The 21,413-nt window shown below is 47.0% G+C and overlaps 1 protein-coding gene across 1 annotated transcript in view; it reads right to left on the bottom strand.

Moving 5' to 3' along the window:
• The window catches only part of LOC119969140 (protein-glutamine gamma-glutamyltransferase 2-like), a 157,990-nt gene that overhangs the window by 18,816 nt on the left and 117,761 nt on the right, over positions 1-21,413 (bottom strand). The window contains exons 10-13 of the mRNA XM_038802357.1: positions 19,971-20,106; positions 12,876-12,979; positions 5,926-6,168; positions 3,784-4,056 (exon numbers count right to left, since the gene is read on the bottom strand). Coding sequence (XP_038658285.1) covers positions 3,784-4,056; positions 5,926-6,168; positions 12,876-12,979; positions 19,971-20,106 — 756 coding nt within the window. The remainder of the gene's footprint in view (positions 1-3,783; positions 4,057-5,925; positions 6,169-12,875; positions 12,980-19,970; positions 20,107-21,413) is intronic.

Below are 21,413 nucleotides of genomic sequence, written 5' to 3'. Positions count from 1 at the left end.
GAACAGAGTTGTTGTCATGGGTGACTTCAATTTCCCTAATATTGACTGGAACCTCCTTAGTGCAAATGATTTGGATGGAGCAGATTTTGTCAGGTGTGTACAGGAAGGATTCCTGACTCAATATGTAGATAGGCTGACTAGGGGTAGGCCAGGTGTCAGATGTGTCGGTGGGAGAGCATTTTGGTGACAGTGACGACAACTCCTTGACCTTTGCCATAGTCATGGAGAGGGATTGGTACAGACAGTATGGGCAGGTATTTAATTGGGGGAGGGGAAATTATACAGCCATTAGACAGGAGCTGAGGAGCATAAAGTGGAACAATTATATTGGGAAATGCACAACAGGTAATGTGGGGGTTGTTTAAGGAGTACTTACTGTGAGTGTTGGATAGCTTTGTCCCACTGGGACGAGGAAGGAATTGTAAGGTGAAGGAGCCTTGGATGCCAAGAGAAGTGAAGCGTCTAGTCAAGAGGAAGAAGGATGCTTACGTAAGGTTGAGGAAGCAAGGATCTGGCACGGCTCTAGATGGTTACAAGGTAGCCAGAAAGGAACTCAAAATGGACTGAGGAGAGCTAGAAGGGGGCATGAAAAAGCCGTGGCGGGAAGGATTATGGAAAACCCCAAGGCGTTCTACACTTATGTGAGAAATAAGAGGATGATCAGAGTGAGAGTAGGGCCAATCAGGGATAGTGGAAGGAACTTGTGGCTAGAGTCTGAGGAAGTAGGGGAGGCCCTAAATTAATATTTTGCTTCAGTAGTCACTAGAGAGAGGGACCATATTGCTCATGAGAACAGTGTGAACCAGGTTAATAGACTCAAATAGGTTGATATTAAGAAGGAGGGTGTGCTGGAAATTTTGAAAAGCATCAGGATAGATAAGTCCCGTGGGCCTGAAGGGATACCCAAGGTTACTATGAGAAGTGAAGGAGGAGATTGGTGCGCCGTTGGCGATGATCTTTGCGTCCTCACTCTCCACTGGAGTAGTACCGGATGATTGGAGGGAGGCCAATGTTGTTCCCCTGTTCAAGAAAGGAAATAGGGAAATCTCTGCGAATGACATACCCATCAGTCTTATGTCTGTGGTGAGCAAAATATTGGAAAGGATTCTGAGAGATAGGATTTATGATTATTTAGAAAACCATAGTTTGATTAAAGATAGTCAGCATGGTTTTGTGAGGGGCAGGTCATGCCTCACAAGCCTCATTGAATTCTTTGAGGATGTGACGAGACACATTGTGAAGGTCGGGCAGTGGACATGGTGTATATGGATTTCAGTAAGGCATTTGATAAAGTTCCTCATGGTAGGCTCATTCAGAAAGTTAGGGGGAATGGGATACAGGGAAATTTGGCTGTTTGGATACAGAATTGTCTGGCCGAAAGAAAACAGAGAGTGGTAGTGGATGGAATGTATTCCGCCTCGAGGTCGGTGACCAGTCGTGTCCCTCAAGGATCTGTTCTGGTTTACTCTGCTCTTTGTGGTTTTTAAAAATGACTTGGATGAGGAAGTGGAAGGGTGGGTTAGTAAGTTTGCCGACGACACAAAGGTTTGGGGAGTTGTAAATAGTGTTGAGGGTTGTTGCAGGTTACAACAAGACATTGACAGGATGCAGAGCTGGGCTGAGAAGTGGCAGATGGAGTTCAAGCTTAATAAATGTGAAGTGATTCATTTTGGAAGGTCGAATTTGAATGGTGAATACAGGGTTAAAGGCAGGCTTCTTGGAAGTGTGGAGGAACAGAGGGATCTTGAGGTCCACGTACATAGATCCCTAAAAGTTGTCACCCAGGTTGATAGGGTTATTAAGAAGTCATATGGTGTGTTGCTTTCATTAACAGGGGGATTGAGTTTAAGAGCCACCGAGGGTTTGCTGCAGCTTTGTAAAACCCAAGTTAGACCACACTTGGATGTTCTGTCCAGTTCTGGTCGCCTTATTATAGGAAGGATGTGGATGCTTTGGAAAGGGTACAGAGGAGATTTACCAGGACGCTGCCTGGTGTGGGGGCATGTCTTATGAAGAAGGGTTGAGGGAGTTAGGGCTTTTCTCACTTTTGCGAAGAAGGCAGAGAGGTGACTTGATAAAGGTGTACAAGATGATGAGAGGCTTGGATAGAGTGCATAGCCAGAGACTTTTCCCCAGGGTGGAAATGGCTGTCATGAGGGGACATCATTTTAAGGTGATTGGAGGAAGGTATAGGGGAGATGTCAGAGGTAGATTCTTTACACAGGGAGGGCGGGTGTGTGGAATGCATTGCCAGCAGAGTGGTGGAGTCAGAGTCATTAGGAATATTTATGCGACTCTTAGACAAGCACATGGACAGCAGTAAATTGAAGGGGTGTAGGTTAGGTTCATCTTAAATTCGGATAAATGGTCGGCACAACATTGTGGGCTGAAGGGCCTGCACTGTGCTATACTGTTCTATGTTCTATGAATCAATTAACTCAGTAACCTCAGGTTTTCCTGGCTCCCAGTTGTCAGCGTTTTCATTTGTTGATAGGTTTAAAATGATCCTCTCTTCCTCACAGCATCCCTGAGGCCCATCTCACCACTGCAGCTTCTCTGACCGCCTTCCCTCTGGGGTCACTCCACCCCCCCCCCCCTCTCTCCCAAAACCTCTCCAATCTCCTGCAGCCTCTTGCCATGCACCCACTCCCATTGCCCCCCACCGCCACTAAAGTCTCTTTCACCACCGTGGTTTAGCTCAGTTGGCTGGACAGCTGGTTTGCGATGCAGAGTGAGGCCAGCGGCACGTGTTCAATTCCTGTCCCGGCTGAGGTTATTCATGGAGGTCCCATCTTCTCAGCCTTGCCTCTTGCCTGAGGTGTGGTGACCCTCAGGGTAAATCAGCACCAGTTAGCTCTCCCCCTCAAAGGGGAAAGCAGCCTATGGTCATCTGGGACGATTGCCTTGTACAGATTTTCTTTGCATATCTTTGTGCAGTAAAACATAATAATAATAATAATAATAATAATCGCTTAGTGTCACAAGTAGGCTTCAATGAATTTACTGTGAAAATACCCTAGTCGCCACATTCTGGCGCTTGTTCGGGAAGGCTGGTACGGGAATTGAACCCGCGCTGCTGGCCTTATTCTGCATTACAAGCTAGCTCTTTAGCCCACTGTGCTAAACCAGCCATGTTCTGGCTTCTGATGTTGCTTTGTAAGATTATCCACACTGAATGTCAGTTTAGTGTTCGAGGTGAATTTGGAACCATTTACATTCTCTGGGGCTTACGATGACTAGGCTTCACACAACATATTTTAATCGTGCCCCCAAGCGTGGAGGCCTGGATCTCGGATATGGTGGGGTTCATTAAATTGGAGAGGGTGAAATTTGCCCTGAGGGGATCAGTACAAGGGTTTTTCAGGCGGTGGCAGCCTTTTCTGGACTTCTTGGTGGAACGGTAGGGAAATAGGCCGACAGCAGCAGCAACCATTGGAGGGGGGGGGGGGGGGGGGGGAAAGGATTGGGGGAGGGGAACTGTGCACATGGGTTTGTGGAGGGTGCTATCTCTCTCTCTCTTTTTTTCTCTTTTTTTTCTCTTCTTTCTTTTTCTTTGTTTTTGTTCTTTCCTTTTGTTTGAAGTTGCTCTTGGAGCTGGGGGGGTACTGTTCATGGGGGGTTACCACGGTTGTATGTTAACAAAGTTAAGATGTTTATGTTTTGTATTTTGTAAAAATTTCAATAAAAATTATTTATTAAAAAACCACAAAAAAAAACTTATTTTAATCGTTACTTGTCCCTTTCTCAAAGTCAAAATACACTTTGGTGCATATTTAGCATTACCTGCATGCGGTCCAGTTGTGACTTTGGCTAGATCTTTAAAGGCACAATCTTGAATTGGTTCCCCATTGTACATGACTGTTCGAGCAAGCATGGTCAATCTGCAGTTCCTCACCACCGAAGTCTGGTTTCTGAGAGTAACAGTAGCTTTAAAGTCAGCTCCATTCATAATGCCTTTCCTCGCTTTCACCTTCAGGTAGAATTGCCTCTCTGGCTCTTTAGTCAGTTTTTTCTTCTGGTTTGCTCTTGTAAAAGCCTCTCTTTCTTCCATAGAGCCTTTAGAAAATTGATTAATTGTGGAAACATTAGGACAGAAAATATTCTTTCTTCTTTTTTTAAGCAAAATTTCCAAACTTCAACATGTCCCTGCCCGTTTCTGTCCAAAATGAAAACTGAACTGAAATTTAGAATTTTGGGTGGCAAGATGGTGCACTGGTTAGCACTGCTGCCTTATGGTGCCGAGGACCCGGGTTCAATCCCTGCCTCGGGTCTCTGTCCGTGACAGGTCTGCACATTCTCCTTGTGTCTGTGTGGGTCTCACCCCCACAACCCAAAGAAGTGCAGGATAGGTGGATTGGCCACACTAAATTGCCCCTTAATTGGAATTTTAAGAAAAGGAATTTAAAGTTTTGTTCCCTATTGAAATGTTCAGTTCTCCCATCAAGTATAAAACTTCCTAATTTTTAAGGATATTAGGTTACAATTATATGCAAATTTGGAAATAATTGTTAACATGAAGCTCATTCAAGTGACAGGCTGGCATCCAGGTGACACTGCCAGGATGGTAGTGCCAGGGTAGCAGGCTAGCAGTGTCAGGTTGCCACCCTACCCAAAGGACAAGTATCTGGGAGATCCTCATGGGTGCCATTCCATCTGGGCCCGACTTGTGGTGACCAGCACTGAATAGCACACACCTGAGGTCTCCAAGACAAAGGAGTTAAATTTCACTGCTTGGGTAGATCGTGGGAGTGCATCTTAGAGTGAGACTAGCTGTCTTGCTCTAATATGCAAATTTGCAAAATAGTGATTCAGATCGCGACATCTCGCAAGATCGTGTTCGATCTCACAAACTGTGGCGGGCAATGTAGATCCCAGAAGAGGGATCTCCTGGCATCTACTCGCCGGACTGCCTTCCAGCGCAATGTAGCCAGTAGATAGTGCTCAGTTTCTCTTTATTTACACCATCAAAACGCTTGATTTCTAAACACCTCTATTAAATCTCTCCTTGACTTTCTTTGTTATAAAGAGAATGACCTCAGCTCCTCTAATCACTCCACTGGAATGGAAACACTCAGCAGATTAATGAGCAAATCGTCCTACCTTTCAGAAACTAGGCTTCATGCTTCAGAATGGTGGCCTTAGGCCAGGGTCAGACTATATTTTCCCTTCCATCTTCCATTTGACAAAAAAACAAGTTAAAGCTGCAGTTGTTTAAGCTGTTTGAATTTGGAAAGTGTTTCTGATAAAGTCATTCTTGTATCTAATGAATACTTCAGGGTACATGTATGAAAGGATGATTTTGATGTTGGCATTTGGCAAAATCCTTCCTCAGTCTTGGTTTTCCAAGGAACCCCAGTATTAACACCCAATTAAATCTTACCAGTTTTGATAGAGCAGTTACCTGCTTTTTAGTGTGGTTTAAACTGTATAACAAATATTTTTATTCAATTTTTCTTCCCGTTCCTATAAACTGTGCTTGAACCTGTTGTAACATAACTAAAATGTGCAGATTAGATGGATTGGCCATGTGAAATTGCCCCTTCGTGTCCAGGGATGTTCAGCTTAAGCTATGGGTTACGAAGATGTTACAGGGGTGGAGTGGATATGTGTAGGGTATTCATTCGAAGGATCAGTGCAGACTCGATGGGCAAAATGGCCTCATTCTGCACTGTAGAGATACAATATTTCTAAGGGTCATTCAGTCACTCAATTATTCACTTAGGGATGATTAAATATAACTCACTAACTTGTTTTCAAGTCATGATGTGGATTCACCTGAGGAAGGAGCAGTGCTCAGAAAACTTGTGTTTGAAACAAACCTGTTGGACTTTAACCTGGTGTTGTAAGACTTCTTAATGTTTTCAATTATTACCATCAACCTTTGATGTTGATGCCAATTAGATTACCAGCCTGATCACTGCTTACCTTCTGCATATTTGTAATTGAGTGTGATATCTTCACGCTCATCAGTGCCAACAGCCTTTGTACTGATTTTCAGACCAATTAATCGATGATTAACACCAATCTGCTTTTTTGTTCCATCTTTATTGACAAGCCACGAGATGTAATCTGCGTTGACTTCAGCAAAGACAAACGGGGTATCAAATTTCAGATTGACATTTCCATTTTTAATGGCTTTAACTGAAGTCGGTCCACAGCAATAGATTCCTGAAAAGAATAAAACAGAACATTACCATCATGTCAACCTTGCAACACTGCATTCTGTTCTTTTGAACATTTAAAAAATGTGCAATATCTGGAATTGTCAAAGCTTTTGTAACATTCTGCAGTTTAAGGAATTTTCCCTCCGTGTACCCGAACAGGCGCCAGAATATGGCAACTAGGGGCTCTCCACAGTAGCTTCATTGCAGTGTTAATGTAAACCTACTAATTACAATAAAGAGTATTATAATCAATTTAACTATTTATTCCTAACTTATTGATGTACCATCAATTCGACTCGAGACACATTTAGGATCCGAATTGTGGCTTTAATCAGCTAGTTGTTAGCCCGGTGGTCGACTACAGAGAATGACCGATCGCCGGGAACTCTGGGTACTTATACCCCGCCTCGGAGGCGGGGACTACTTGCCTCTCGACCAATTGGAGAGCAGTCACATGACTAGTCCCAACCAATCGGACGAGAGGCACATGACCAGCCAGAGCCAATGGGAAGCCAGTGCTCTGCACCAATGGCAGTGCTCATATCCATACCACCACATTCACCCATTGTGGAGAAAGAAGGGGGGGGTAGGGGGGGGGGGTAGGGTGGGGGGGGGGGGGTAGGGGGGGGGTAGGGGGGGGGTAAGGGGGAAGGGGGGGGGTGGGGGGGGGGGTAGGGGGGGGGGGTCCGAGGACTGGTGGTATGAGCAGCGAAAATCGATAGGGGTGAGCTGCCTACTGGCTCATGGCAAACAATACTACTAACAACAGAATAATCACAAAATGTCCAAGAAAAAAAATGGCAAAACAATACTACTACTACTAATAACAACAGAATGAAACAAAATGTCCAAAAAAGTCCCATGGCCATATTAGATGGAGACGATCAGCCTGTCGGGTGCCTGTGGTGTTCTGGATGACTTTCGCAGTGGAGCCGGTGACATTGGGCCGATGGTCGTCCTTGCCTCCGGGAGCGTCGGTCGTAGATATGTCTCCTTACCCGGGCCGGTGGTGGAGATGCTGTAATCGGGGGAGAGGGGCCATGTGCGCTGGGTCATGGGGGCGCGGGGGGCGCTGGGGGGAATTGGGGTTGGAGGGGGAGTGTTGGTGTAGGGGAAGAAGGCCGCACGCCAGCGGGTGCCAGGTCCCAGAGCGAGACCGTATCCTGCCGACCGTCGGGATATTCCACATATGCATATTGCGGGTTGGCGTGGAGTAACTGGACACGCTCAACCAACGGGTTGGACTTGTGTACCCGCACATGCTTCCGGAACAGGATGGGCCCGGGGGTGGCCAGCCAGGTCGGGAGAGGGGATCCTGAGGAAAACAAGAAGACATTCATGAGGTGTTTGATTAGTGGTAGTACAGAGGAGAGACTGGATTGAATGCAGGGCGTCGGGGATGACCTCTTGCCAACGGGGAACAGGGAGATCTGTGGACCATAGGGCCAGCAGGATGGTCTTCCAAATGGTGCCGTTCTCCCGCTCGACCTTGTCCGTTATCCCGGGGGTTAAAACTGGTCGTCCTGCTAGAGGTTATGCCCCTGCTGAGCAGGAACTGACGCAGTTCGTCACTCATAAAAGAGGAACCCCGGTCGCTGTGGATGTACGCGGGGTAATCGAACAGGGAGAAGATGGATAGGAGGGCCGGTTGTTGTGGTCATGTCGGGACAGGGAATGGCAAAAGGGAATCGAGAGTATTCGTCGATAACACTCAAGAAATACGTGTTACGGTTGTTGGAGGGGAGGGGGCCCTTGAAGTCTATACTGAGACGTTCAAAGGGGCGGAATGCCTTGATCAGATGCGCTCGTTTGGGGCGGTAAAAGTGCGGTTTGCACTCGGCGCAGAAGTGACAGTCCCTAATGACCGTTCTGACTTCCTCGACGGAGTAGGGCAGGTTGCGGGTCTTAATAAAATGGTAGAAACGAGTGATCCCTGGATGGCAGAGGTCCGTGTGGAGGGAGCGGAGGCGGTCAATCTCGCGCTGGCGCAGATACCGCGGGATAGGGCATCGGAAGGCTCGTTGAGCTTCCCAGGGCGATACAAGATATCGTAGTTGTACGTGGACAACTCGATCCGCCACCGCAAGATCTTGTCGTTCTTGATCTTGCCCCTCTGTGCATTGTTGAACATGAAAGCTGCTAACCGTTGGTCTGTGAGGAGGGTAAACCTCCTGCCGGCCAGATAGTGCCTCCAGTATCGCACAGCTTCGACTATGGCCTGTGCCTCCTTTTCCACCGAGGAATGGCGGATTTCGGAAGTGTAGAGGGTTCGTGAAAAGAAGGCCACGGTCTGCCCGCTTGGTTCAGGGTGGCCGCCTGAGCTAAGTCAGACCCGTCGCTCTCGACCTGGAATTGGAGGGACTCATCGATAGCATGCATCGTGGCCTTTGCGAAATCCGCTTTGATGCGGCTAAAGGCCTGGTGGGCCTCCATCGACAGGGGAAAGGAGGTGGACTGGATGAGGGGGCGGGCTTTGTCGGCATAGTTGGGGACCCACTGGGCGTAGTATGAGAAGAAGCCCAGGCAGCGTTTGAGGGATTTGAGGAGAGGGAGTTCCATCAGGGGGGGCAATGCGTTCGGGATCGGTTACGCACTACGTAGCCAAGGATGGCTAGACGGTCGGTGCTAAACATGCACTTATCCTTATTGTAAGTTAAATTAAGCGTCCAGCTGCGTAAATCTGTTGATGGTCTGACTGTAATCGATAACCATCTGGTTTTTCTCCCCAGTCCGAACTACCAGCACTTGGGCTCACCAGAGACTGTTGCTGGCCTCGATCACTCCTTCCTTAAGGAGCCTCTGGACCTCGGACCCGATGAAGGTCTGGTCCTGGGCACTGTAGCGTCTGCTCCGAGTGGCGACAGGTTTACAATCTGGGGTGAGATTAGCAAACAAGGAAGGGGGGTCCACTTTGAGGGACGCGAGGCTGCAAACAGTAAGAGGAGGAATAGGGCCACCGAATTGAAAGGTAAAGCTCTGCAGGTTGCACTGGAAGTCCAGGCCCAGGAGTGCCGGAGCGCATAGGCGAGGGAGAATGAGGAGTTTGAAATTTTTGAAAACCCTCCCCTGGACTGTGAGGTCCGCTATGCAGCACCCGGTGATGTGAACCTGAGGCCAATTCAATTTTATGTTTAACTGGGTGGATGGGAAGCGCGCAGCGTCTTACCGTGTCGAGGTAGACAAAACTTTCCGTGCTCCCGGAGTCCAGCAGGCACCTCGTTTTGTGTCCGTTGAGCTGCACCGTCGTTGTAGTCTTGGCGAGCGAGCGTGGTTGCGACTGATCGAGCTTGATGGAAGCCAGTCGTGGTGAGAGTTCCAGATCCTCCTCAGTGGCAGAGTAATCGTTGCAGGGCCTTCCGAGTTGATCCAAGATGGCGGCGCCCAGGACCCGCACGTGGAGTAGGGGCCCCAAGATGGCAGCGCCCAGGACTCGCGCGTGGAGCCGGGGCCCCAAGATGGCGGCGCCCATGGCCCGCACATGGCGTCTGGGGCCCAAGATGGCGGCACCCATGGGAGCCTCGTGGCAGCTGGGGGCAGAGTCAGCGGCGTCCGCGAGCCGATCGGGGCAGCTGGGGACGTGGGTCGGGAGGACCGTGGGGCCGTTGCAGGAGCCGGGAGGTGGGCCGGAGAGGTTGGTGCACGGCGTGGGGCCCTGGGGGGGCCCAGGGGGGGGCAATCCGTGGTCGCTGCGCGGAACAGCAGCGACCGACTTGGTCTGGCAGACCACCGCGTAGTGGCCCTTCTTCCCGCAGCTCTTACACAGAGCGGAGCGGGCCGGGCAGTGCGGGCGGGGGTGCTTCGAGAGACCACAGAAATAGCAATGGGGCCCCGCTAGTATATCGGAGCGACCCGCAGCGCAGACTTGGGGGGGTCGGGGTCCACGGAGGATGGGGGTGGTGCGTGCCATGAGGTCCAGGCGGTTGCCAGAGTCCGTGCCTCAGCTAGGCTGAGGGTGTTCTTTTCTAACAATCGTTGGCGGATAGAAGGGGACTGCATGCCAGCAACGTAAGCGTCTCTGATTAGAAGTTCCATGTGCTACGTCGCCGAAACTTGGAGCCATGAGCACGTTCTCCCTAGAGCTGCGAGGGCCTGGTAAAACTCATCAAGGGACTCACCAGGGAACTGTTGTCTGGTCGTCAGGAGATACCGTGCGTAAACCTCGTTGACCGGCCGGAGAAAGTGTCCTTTGAGAATCTCCATGGCCGCATCAAAGTCGTCTTCATCTTCGATCATTGCGTAGACCGATGTGCCCACGCATGAGTGGAGGATGTGGAGTTTCAGCTCCTTGGTGGCCTTGCCGGCTGCAGTCGTCAGGTAGCTATTAAAACACGCCTGTCAGTGTTTAAAGATTGCAGACTCATTTGCAGCATGCGGGCTGGTGCGGAGGCAGTCAGGCTTGATGCGAAGCTCCATTCCAAAATTCTAGCTGATTAAATTGATGTACCATCAATTCGACTCAAGACACATTTAGGATCCGAATTGTGGCTTTCATCAGCTAGTTGTTAGCCCGGTGGTCGACTACAGAGAATGACTGACCACCAGGAACTCTGGGTACTTATACCCCGCCTCGGAGGTGGGGCCTACTTGCCTCTCGACCAATCGGAGAGCAGTCACATGACTAGTCCCAACCAGTCGGACGAGAGGCACATGACCAGACAGAGCCAATGGGAAGCCAGTGCTCTGCACCAATGGCAGTGCTCATATCCATACCACCACACTTATGTTGTCAATAATGGTTATGCAGGTGATTGTTTCAGAATACGTACGCTGTAAGAGTTAAGATTTTAAGGCAAATGGCTACAATCTAAATCTCATATTTATCTTCTGAAAACGTCTTGAGTTGAATTTAATGCATATCGATTTCACATCTGCCTAATAGAAAAGCTAGTCAGCAACTCATCAACTTTAAAAAGGCTTCCCCACACTGGTAATATGCTGGAGGTGATCTTATTGAGATGTGAGTGGGACTTGCATCCCTCAGGGAAAGAAAGTCCCGCCCTCGAGAGCTGTCGGCCATTCCCATTGGCTGGCGGCTGAGTAATCTCAGCAACACCAGAATGCAGTAATGTAACAAGAAAACAACATGCCTAACAGGCCTAGCTGAGTCTGGGGTTTTGGTCGGGGAGGGATTGAGGACCCTGGCGAGCGGTGACGATGAAGGGCGCTGATGTCTGGGAGAAGGCACATAGGAAGGGTACCCTTTTGGGGCATGCCCCAATTAATACAGGGAGCTCCCCAAATGAAATATCTTCTTCTTTCCCAACTTTTATCTTGTGTAAGCAAAGTGACAGCTGGCCACTTTTTTTATAATGATAGTCTTTATTTTCACAAGTAGGCTTATATTAACACTGCAATGGAGTTACTGTGAAAAGCCCCAAGTCGTCACGTTCCGGCGTCTGTTTGGGTACACAGAGGGAGAATTCAGAATGTCCAAATTACCTAACAACACGTCTTTCAGGACTTGAGAGGAAGCTGGAGCACCCGGAGGAGACCCACAAAGGCACAGGGAGAACGTGTAGACTCCATGCAGACAGTGACCCAAGCGGGGATCGAACCTGGGACACTGGAGCTGTGAAGCAACAGTGCTAACCACTGTGCTATCCTGCTGCCCTTGGTGTCTCCTTTCCCATATTGTGTCCCCTGTACTCTTATTCAATGAAATCAAATTAAACAAACTGGAGCAAAAGTTAAATGGGCATCCGCCTTAAAGGGTTGCATTAAACAAAAAATAAATCAGAAAGGAAATGTAAAACTTCAAACCAAGATGGGATTAAAGGGGTCAATAAAGCACTCCAGTTCCTGAAGTGACCAATGGGCATGTTCCATGTACTATGGCGCCAGGGATAGAAAGTGGCCCTTAATTGGGTTTTCATTGGCAACTTAAGGGCCTCATTAGAACTAAGGATAGTCAGGCTGCCTGACCCACTATCTGTTCACCGTAATATGAGAGACAGTTTGGGCATGGGTGGGAAGGCCGTCAGCTGGCCACCCTACTGATTTTATGCGCCTCCCCAGCCTTCAATATACGAGCAAGGGGGGGTTTGGTGGGGAGTGTAAAATTTCACCTCCTCTCCCCATCCCACATGTTTTTTTCACCTGATAAATTTCCTGGGGTGTAACAGTTTGGGACTTGCAGGGTAGCTTTTATAGCTGCTTACATAGCCTGCACCATATAAGGTCATGCTCAAGTGTCTCCAAAAGTACAGGTCTACATAAGCAAGGAACTTCTCACAGTAACTTCATTGAAGCCTACTTGTGACAATAAGCAATTATTATTATGTCCAGATAACGAAAGCCAACTGCAAGCTCTGGAAGTTAGTCAGAGGGCAATTGGAACAGTTTGGAAATCTTCAGCTTCCGGTCAGAAAAGCCGAACTTAAAAAGATTGGCCTTTTTTTAAAGGAATGCTTTGCATCCGAGAATAAGAGTGAACTGCACAGGAGTTAGTTCAGGACAATTTTTGGCAGTACTTTTGCCAGACGAGAAATTTGTAACAGCTACAAATAGACTTGACACGCTATTTGGTTGAAGGATTAATTATTCCTGGTTTATTAGATGACAATCTGAAGTTGATTATGGTGCCTTGCAAAGATTCCTTTTGGAGAACCATTTACCTCACCCTCAGGAGACCATGTAATTTTTGTTTGCCAAAGCAAAGTCTCAAACTAAGCACATCACAGTAAAAGGCACGACAAAAAATTATTATTGTACCTTCACTTTTCTCCTGTGGTGTTGGGTCTAGTACTTGCCAACCATCATAGCCTGGCTTCAGATCAGGGCGTGTCATCCAAGACTCGACCCAGCAGTGGAAATTCCTTCAGTGTTACAGAGAGTAATTATAGTTAATAACCGCTACCCTATTAATTGGATTTTTACAATTAATCTTAAAACTAGTTTTACTGGCATGCCTTCTTCCTCTTCGGATCATGAGATTGTGAAACGTTTCAACAGTGAAATTAAGAACTGGCTTGGGAGGTGTAAACGTCAGAACTTCTCTATTAAAAAGTGATTATGTCACTCCCACCAGGCACTTAAAACTGCATCAATGTTTTAAAACCCCATTTGGTCCTTCAAAAGGCTACATGCTACTCAGCCTATCATGGACTTTTACCACACATTTATTCTCACCTTCTCAAAGGCAATTCAGGGTGGACAATTAATACTGGCCATCTCCCATGGAAGAATTATTAAACAGTGTCCTGAAGTTAAGCTTTTGCAAAGTCCACAAGTAAACTTCAGCATATTTATACATACCTTAATCCTGGCTTGTTATCTTCAACATAGAACATACACATATTTTGGATTGAAAATAAAGTAATTTATTATTTTAACCTATTGTTGTTGATTCAGATTTAGGTACCTATTCTCCATCCAATAGGAAAGAAACAGTTGGACCAGTACTCTTATTTCTCAATTTATTGATGTTCTATTTTAAGGCATACAAGACCAGTTAGGACCAGTATTCCAATTTCCCCGTTTTTCCTGTTTCTTACGTTCAGGACAATGGGGGTGGGGGGTGGTTCTGCTTGGGAACCTGTAATACAAAAATCCCAGTCGAGTTGTAAGATGGCCCTCATTGGGTCCTTTAAGTATAAAAAAAATGTCTTCCTCCCTCTTCTACTCTCGGAGAAAGGACTGTGGGCGCGATTTAATGGAAATGAAACAGAGTCCCATGTCGGGCAGATTTAGCCGGGTGTTTCCCACTCCACTCACCTGGCATCTCAATCTCTAGATCCCCCCATTCTCAGCTTCCGGAATGAACCCCAGTGCCCTAAAATTGTGGTCCTTGAGCCCCTTGCACCCCACCTCACAAGGGCAGCACCACCCCTGCCCAAACCCCAGCATGGACAAAATGCCACTCACTTTTACCGAGGTACAGTGAAAAGTATTATTCTGCGTTCAGTCCAGGCAGATCGTTCCATACATGTAAAAACATAGGACATACATAAATACACAATGTAACTCCAAGTGCTCCGGTTCCCTCCCACAAGTACTGAAAGACGAGCTTGTTAGGTGAATTGGAAATTCTGAATTCTCCCTCTGTGTACCCGAACAAGCGCCGGAGTGTGGTGACTCGGGGCTTTTCACAGTAACTTCATTGCAGTGTTAATGTAAGCCTACTTGTGACAATAATAAAGATTATTATTATTAGACACAAGCATCGGGTGAAGCATGCTAGTACTAGCGCAGTACTACTCAGTTGAAAAGATGGTCAGGATTCTCCGATTTTCAGGCTATGTCCAGAGGATCTATGACATTTTACGTTAAAAAAATTGGCGCCGCCCCAGCCCCGATCCTTCGACCAGTGAAGGGCTGGCAGCCGCACCAAGTAAAAAGCCTGGCCTCCATGACAAAAACGGTGGAGAATTGCCGGGTCTGAGCCGTGCATGCACACGGCAACGGCCTGCAGCTGTCACTCTTTACAACATGGTGTGGGCTGTGCGCAGACTCGGCCTGTCAGATAGTGGCCCCCTGGACACATCCTCGCTACCCCCTAGCCACTCCCCACCAATCACCCCAGCCCTCGACGAAGCCCCCCTGGCCAGCAACACAGCTCCCGTCCGACTGTGGCGGCACTGGACACAGTCCGCAGTCGCCACGCTGGGTTCATGACCGCTAAGACCACACTTTGTGCGCAGCCGGGAACCCGGCCCATTGGTTGCAGAGCATCAGGGGATAGCCTTCAGGTAATGGCCTGAGGCTATCCCAAAGGGTGTGGTGTACTCCTTGCTGATGAAAACAGGCATTGCCCCCGATTCCATCCTAAAAAGGGATTTTTCGCCCAATTGCGATTACGGATTCGGCGCCAGGGAACAGAGAATCCCGTCCCAGGTGTGAAGAGATCAGGTGCGGGATTCCCGATTGCCGACGCCAAAATCGAGTTCTGCAATCGACTGGAGAATCCATTGTTACGCCGAAATCGGGGGTGGCGGCGTTTTCAGAATGCTCTGACCCCTCAAAAATGGCATATTCGAGGAGTACGATGGACGCATTGAGAACGCATCAGGATGTCACCTGAGGCCCTACCCCGTTGCTCCGCCCCCAATGGGCCAACTTCCCGATGGCATGAGAAACTTGTCCTCTCAACTTTTTTGAACCTGGCGTGGCATCCAGCGTCACCATAGTCGGGAGGGGGAGCCATTCAGCTGGTAGGGAGGGCTTCGGTGGCGGCTGGGGGGACTGGTGGGGTGTGGTCCAGGGGTGGCGAGGGCAGTTACAGGGGGGAGCTATCTGGCAGCCCGGGTCCGCGTGTCACCGGGGCCATGTTGTACGGCGCACCCGCCACAGGCCGCCGCCATACGCATACGCAGCCACGGACCCGGCCATTCTGCATCCGTTTTGGCAAGTAAAGGGCTTTACATGGCGCGGTTGCTAGCACCTCCCCCACTGGGCGAAGCATCGGTACAGAGACGCCGCCGACTTTCTGGTCATAAGACCAGATGCTTCCTTCGGATATAGCCACAAAACCGAAGAATCCAGTCCCAGATCAGTCCATAAACGGGTAATTCAGGAGTTTGGTAATAGCGGAGCAGAAGCTGTTTTTGAATCTGTTTGTGCGTGTTCTCAGACATTTGTGTCTCTTGCCCAATGGAAGAGGTTGGAAGAGAGAATAACCCGGGTGGGAGGGGTCTTTGATTATGCTGCCCGCTTTCCCAAGGCAGTGGGAGGTGCAGAGTCAATGGGTTTGCGTGATGGAGCGGGTTGTGTTCACGACTATGTAGTTTCTTACGGTCTTGGGCCGAGCAGTTGACATATCAGGCTGTCATGCAGCCAGATAGGATTCTTTCATTGGGATCTGTAAAAATTGGTCTGAGTCAATGTAGACATGCTAAATTTCCTTAACTTCCTGAGGAAATATAGGGGCTGTTGTGCTTTCTCGGCCATAGCGTCGACGTGGGTGGACTAGGACAGAGTGTTGGTGATGTGCACACCTTGTAATTTGAAGCTGTCAACCATCTCCACCTTGATACCATTAATGCAGACAGGGGTGTATACAATACTTTGCTTCCTGAAATCAAATAGCAGCTCTTTAGGTTTGCTGACATTGAAAATGAGATTGTTGTCATTGCACCATGCCACTAGGTTCTCTATGTCCCTCCAGTACTGTGCTTCATCATTGTTCGAAAACCAACCTGTAATGATATTTATATTGACTATGATGTAAAGAGTTAACAAGTTAATGATAATGCTTCCTACCACTGGAGGGAACCACAGAACAGTCATATATATCATGTGACTTGGAGATTCTGGGAGTGATAAGATAGGGAGGCATGAGAGAGAGCAGTTGTACTTGAGAAAGTCTGTTAGAGATAGCATAGTTTAATATAGAATCTGTCATGGGAATGTCCCTTTAAGAAATGTTTTTGTCTTATCACATGGCTTCAGCTATGTCATTGTGTGGGTGGAGCTGGGCTGTGGCTCTGTGGGGTTTTACTTTTGCTTTGAGTTTGGATTGGTTTTGAATTGCACAGGTTGAAAGAAGTGTCTCTCTATCTTCATTTTAAAAGCTGTTTTCAGACTACTTGGCATTTAAAAGCTACAATTGCTTTCTGGAAGAATTTGAAACCTGCTATTTGGAAAGGGGAACAAGAATATCAGTAACAAGTCTTTAGTCACCGGTAAGAGTAACATGTTCTGGGCCACACCTTTGAAAAGGGGTTTCTGGTTTCCTTTTGATTTTGTTATTGAATTAGAACAGTTAAGGGGGAATTCATTAAGGGTTATACATAGATTACTGTAGCTGTGTGGGGTCTTTATGTTTGTAATTGATACAAAAATTCTTACTGTGTGTTTATCCAAATGTTACCGAAAATACTTATAACAAATCTTGTTTTTTTTTATTAAAAGCGCCTAAGAACTCTGTTGAATAACACCTGAAAGGCAGGCTCTTGTGCTCATCCTAGCCAAATTCAACAAAAGGTTATAGGTCAGGTGAACTCCACAATATACTTTGGTGTTTTCGAAACCCTGGCCCATAACAAAACTTTCTCCTTTAGGAATGTGATTGAATCTTAATTAGTAGTGTAATAAATTTATAGTTTTGTTTGTTAACCATGCTTTGTGTTCTTTATTCAACACTACACATCCCAGCCATCCAGGTAAAACAAAATAGAGAACAATATGCTACCAGAAGTGGACATCTTTAAATGGTAAAGTACTCAACATGACCCACTAGGTTGTGTCATCAGCAAACTTACAGAAGCAGTTGGAGCCAAATTTTGCCACACAGTCATGTGTGAACAGGGAGCATAGAAGGGGGCTAAGTATGCAGCCTTGCAGTGCCCTGGTATTGAGGAGGTGTTGTTGTTAATCCTTACAGATTGTGGTCTCTGGGTCAGTAAGTCGAGGATTCAGTTGCAGAGGGAGTGAAGTCCTACGTTTTGGAGTTTTGATTTGAGCTTGACTGGGATTATGGTGCAGAAGGTGGAGCTGTAGTCAATGAACAAGAGTCTGACAAAAGAGTACTTGTTGTCGAGTTGCTCCAGGGATTAGTGTTGGGCCAGGGAAGTAGAGTCTGCTGTGCACCGGTTCTGGTAGTATGCAAATTTATAAAAGTTACAGTTCAGATGGAGGCCATTCAGCCTATTGAGTCTGCACCGGCCCTTAGAAAGCGCACCTTACTTAAGCACATGCCTCCACTCTATTCCCATAACCCATACCCCACCTAATCGTTTGGACACTAAGGGACAAATTAGCACAAACCTGCACATCTTTGAACTGTGGGAAGAAACTGGAGCACCCGAAAAAAACCAACACAGATATGGGGAGAGCATGCAGTCTCCACACAGACAGGCACCCAAGGCCGGACTTGAACCTGAGGCCCTGGAGGTGTGAGGCAGCAGTGCTAACCACTTTGCCATTGTGCCACCCCTGCAACATGCAGTGGATCAAGGCAGCACGGTAGCATGGTGGTTAGCATAAATGCTTCACAGCTCCAGGGTCCCAGGTTCAGTTCCCGGCTGGGTCACTGTCTGTGCCGAGTCTGCACGTCCTCCCCGTGTGTGCATGGGTTTCCTCCGGGTACTCCGGTTTCCTCCCACAGTCCAAAGATGTGCGGGTTAGGTGGATTGGCCATGCTAAATTGCCCTTAGTGTCCTAAATAATAAGGTTAATGGGCGGGGCGGGGGGGGGGGGTTACTGGTATAGGGTGGATACGTTGGCTTGAGTAGGGTGATCATTGCTCGGCACAACATCGAGGACCGAAGGGCCTGTTCTGTGCTGTACTGTTCTATGTTCTATGTTCTAAGGCATTCTGGGTGTATGGCTTGATGAAGGCATTCTGGGTGTATCTCATGACCAACCTCTTGGAGCAAATCATAATGATAGATATCAAGACCATCGGATGGTAGTCATTGAGGCACATTGCCTGGTTCTTGTTTGGCACCGGTATGATAGTGGTCTTCTTGAGGCAGGTGGGAAGTTTGGAACGGAGTAGGAAGAGGTTAAAGATGTCCGCGAACACAACCACCAGTTGGTCCATGCAGGATCGGAGTGCACGACCACGGACTGTAAGGACCCGTTGCTTTCCAGGAGGTTCACTTTCAGGGAGGCCCATCTGACTTCGGAAGATGTGACAGTAGGTATGGGTGTGTCCGAGGCTGCTGGGGCAGTCGACAATGGTTTGTTGGTTTCCTGCTCTAAACTTTACTTCATCGGGAGGGGTGTGCTGCTGCCGGGAATTCTTCTCGGCTTTGTTTTATTGCCCATCATGTTTCTTAAGCCTTGCCACAATCGACGAGAGTCGTGTCGTTAGTCTGTGACTCTAGCTTAGTCTGGTATTGTCTCAATGAGCAATGAGGTCCCACTGTTTACAAATTCCTTCAGTAACTACCTGTGCTAACAGGGAGCCAGCTAATCAGAGTCCAGACTTATTTTCTGGGTCAGCTGCCAGACTCCAGATAGAGTTTCAGTACTCTAAAAGTTAAGTTAGTATTTCTGTTTCACGGTCTTAATCTCAAGAAACCATTACACCAGAAATTATAATCATTTCCAGAAACACAACAATTTTTTCAAGCACTATTTCTAATTAGAATGAGGTCTGAGAGGAGGTTTCCTCTCTCCACGGTGGTTATCATAATTGAAGACCTGCTGTCTCAAAACACAGAACAGCGGAAACCTTTACCCTACATGTTTAAAACTTTCCTGAATAAAACTTCTTGGTGGATATGAGTTGTTCAGTGGTCAGTTGCATTGTGAATAGTAAAGAAAGATGAGGGTAATGTGACTGTTTTATTTCATTGATATTGCCGGAAAGGAACACCGCACACTATATCTAATGGATGGTTCATCCCATTTTGCAGTTTGAGATTAGTAACTAAAAACTAGCCTCAATGTCTGTTCCTGTGGCTACAGGGTGAAAAAAGTGTGATTTCACATCGTAATGTGTACTTTGTGCAGGACATATTGAGCAGTCACAGAGGAATTAAGCTTCTAAATAATAAAACACATGACACTTAGGCTGGAATATCTGAATCCATTGACACCAATGCAACAGGCCATTGATACTTGAGGCAAAAGATTTTCCTGATCCTGTGGTTTAAATCAACACAAGCAAGATGGCTGGTTGCATATCTAGAAATTTCTTTGCAAGGCATGCTTTATTAGTATTTGCACGAAGAAGATTTATTTGATGTTTGCTGTAGTAATTAAGGTCGCTGTCAGCTGCAGAAACAGTGAACAACCCCCCAATCTTATAAATTCTGATCCATTACTGTTTCTCTGAAAAGATTAGGCCATATTTTTCAATTTCTATCAGACTTTCCGAATTAATTAATGCAGTAAATGAAGTGATGGAACTCAACTCACCAGATACTATCTCCTATATTTGTCAACCTTTTTCCATTCTCATCCATGAAGTCGTCAATTCTCAGATCTTCATTTGTGTCGTGAGCAGAGTTGTAATTTGTAATGGTTCGAGTGGGAATTCCCAGACATCTCAAGACTAGAACAAAGTGACAAGTGTTAGTATGGGTCCCCTGTGGATGGCATTTGAGCCTGGGATAATCAAGTCGGGCTCCACTCAACACCAGTTATTCGATTTGTCACTTGTCGCTAAAGGATTGAAAGAAAGATAACGATACACTTGGTTCAAATCAGCTCGGGAATGGGCAGCTTGATGCACTGCACCCACATTACTTTGCAACTGTATGGTAACATGGGCGACATGGTAGCACAGTGGGTAGCACTGTTGCTTCACAGCTCCAGGATCCCAGGTTTGATTCCCAGCTGGGTCACTGGTCTTTGCAGAGTCTGCATGTTCTCCCAGTGTTTGCATGTGTTTTCTCCAGGTGCTCTGCTTTCCTCCCACACTCCAAAGATGTGCAGGTTAGATGGATTGGCCATGCTAAATTACCCTTAGTTTCAAAAATGTTGGATGTTGTTACTGGGTTACAGGGATGGGACGGAGGTGTGAGCTTAAGCAGGATGTTCTTTCCAAGGGCTGGTGTAGATTCGATGGGCCAAATGGCCTCCTTCTGCACTGTAAATTCTATGAAATTTCTATTTCTACAACTGCTGGAAACTGGATGTCCTTGGTCATAATTTGTGATGGAAAGGACCCTCACAATTGATTGAAATTAAAACAAGTACATCTCATTCTGTTTAGCACTGATTGAAATGATGAGGGAGGAGAGAAAGTCCCAGCATTTTAATTGCTGGATTCTTCAAATTTGTCCCTGTTCATGAGCAAGCATCATATGGGAAAACATTTGTTGCTTTAAAACACCAAACGTGGTAACACAAAATGACAGAACCGCTCAGTAAGGGCTGCCTGAGGCTTCAGAGAAATGCTAAAAATAGAAGTTAAAAATGAAAGTGTTAAGACTGGAAATTCCACAAGGACACTCCTAACGTTGGAATATTGGCAGAAAATCAGGTTCACCAATATAGTGTATTATAGGCCAGGGTTTAGAAAACTCCAAAGTATATTATGGAGTTCTCCTGACCCACAACTTTCAATAGATTTTGATTATGGGGAGCACAAGGGCCCACTTTGCAGGTGTGATGCAACAGAGAACTAAAAGTATTTTTAAAACAAAACAATGTTTATTCTATGAATCCAGTTCAGATTTTGTGAACCCACAGTAAACATCTTACCAACTACTAACACTGATAATCCCTACAGATGCAATACACTATGGGTAACCCTTAATAACTTTCCTCACAACATCCATAAGTCACAAACCCCTTTTTAACAAAGACAGTAGGTTTGCGTTCCTTACAGAAACAGGTATTACTTTGAAATCATCT

This window comes from Scyliorhinus canicula, chromosome 7 (assembly GCF_902713615.1).
Source record: "Scyliorhinus canicula chromosome 7, sScyCan1.1, whole genome shotgun sequence".
Classification (NCBI taxonomy): Eukaryota; Metazoa; Chordata; class Chondrichthyes; order Carcharhiniformes; family Scyliorhinidae; genus Scyliorhinus; species Scyliorhinus canicula.
This window is presented reverse-complemented; position numbering and strand designations above follow the sequence as displayed.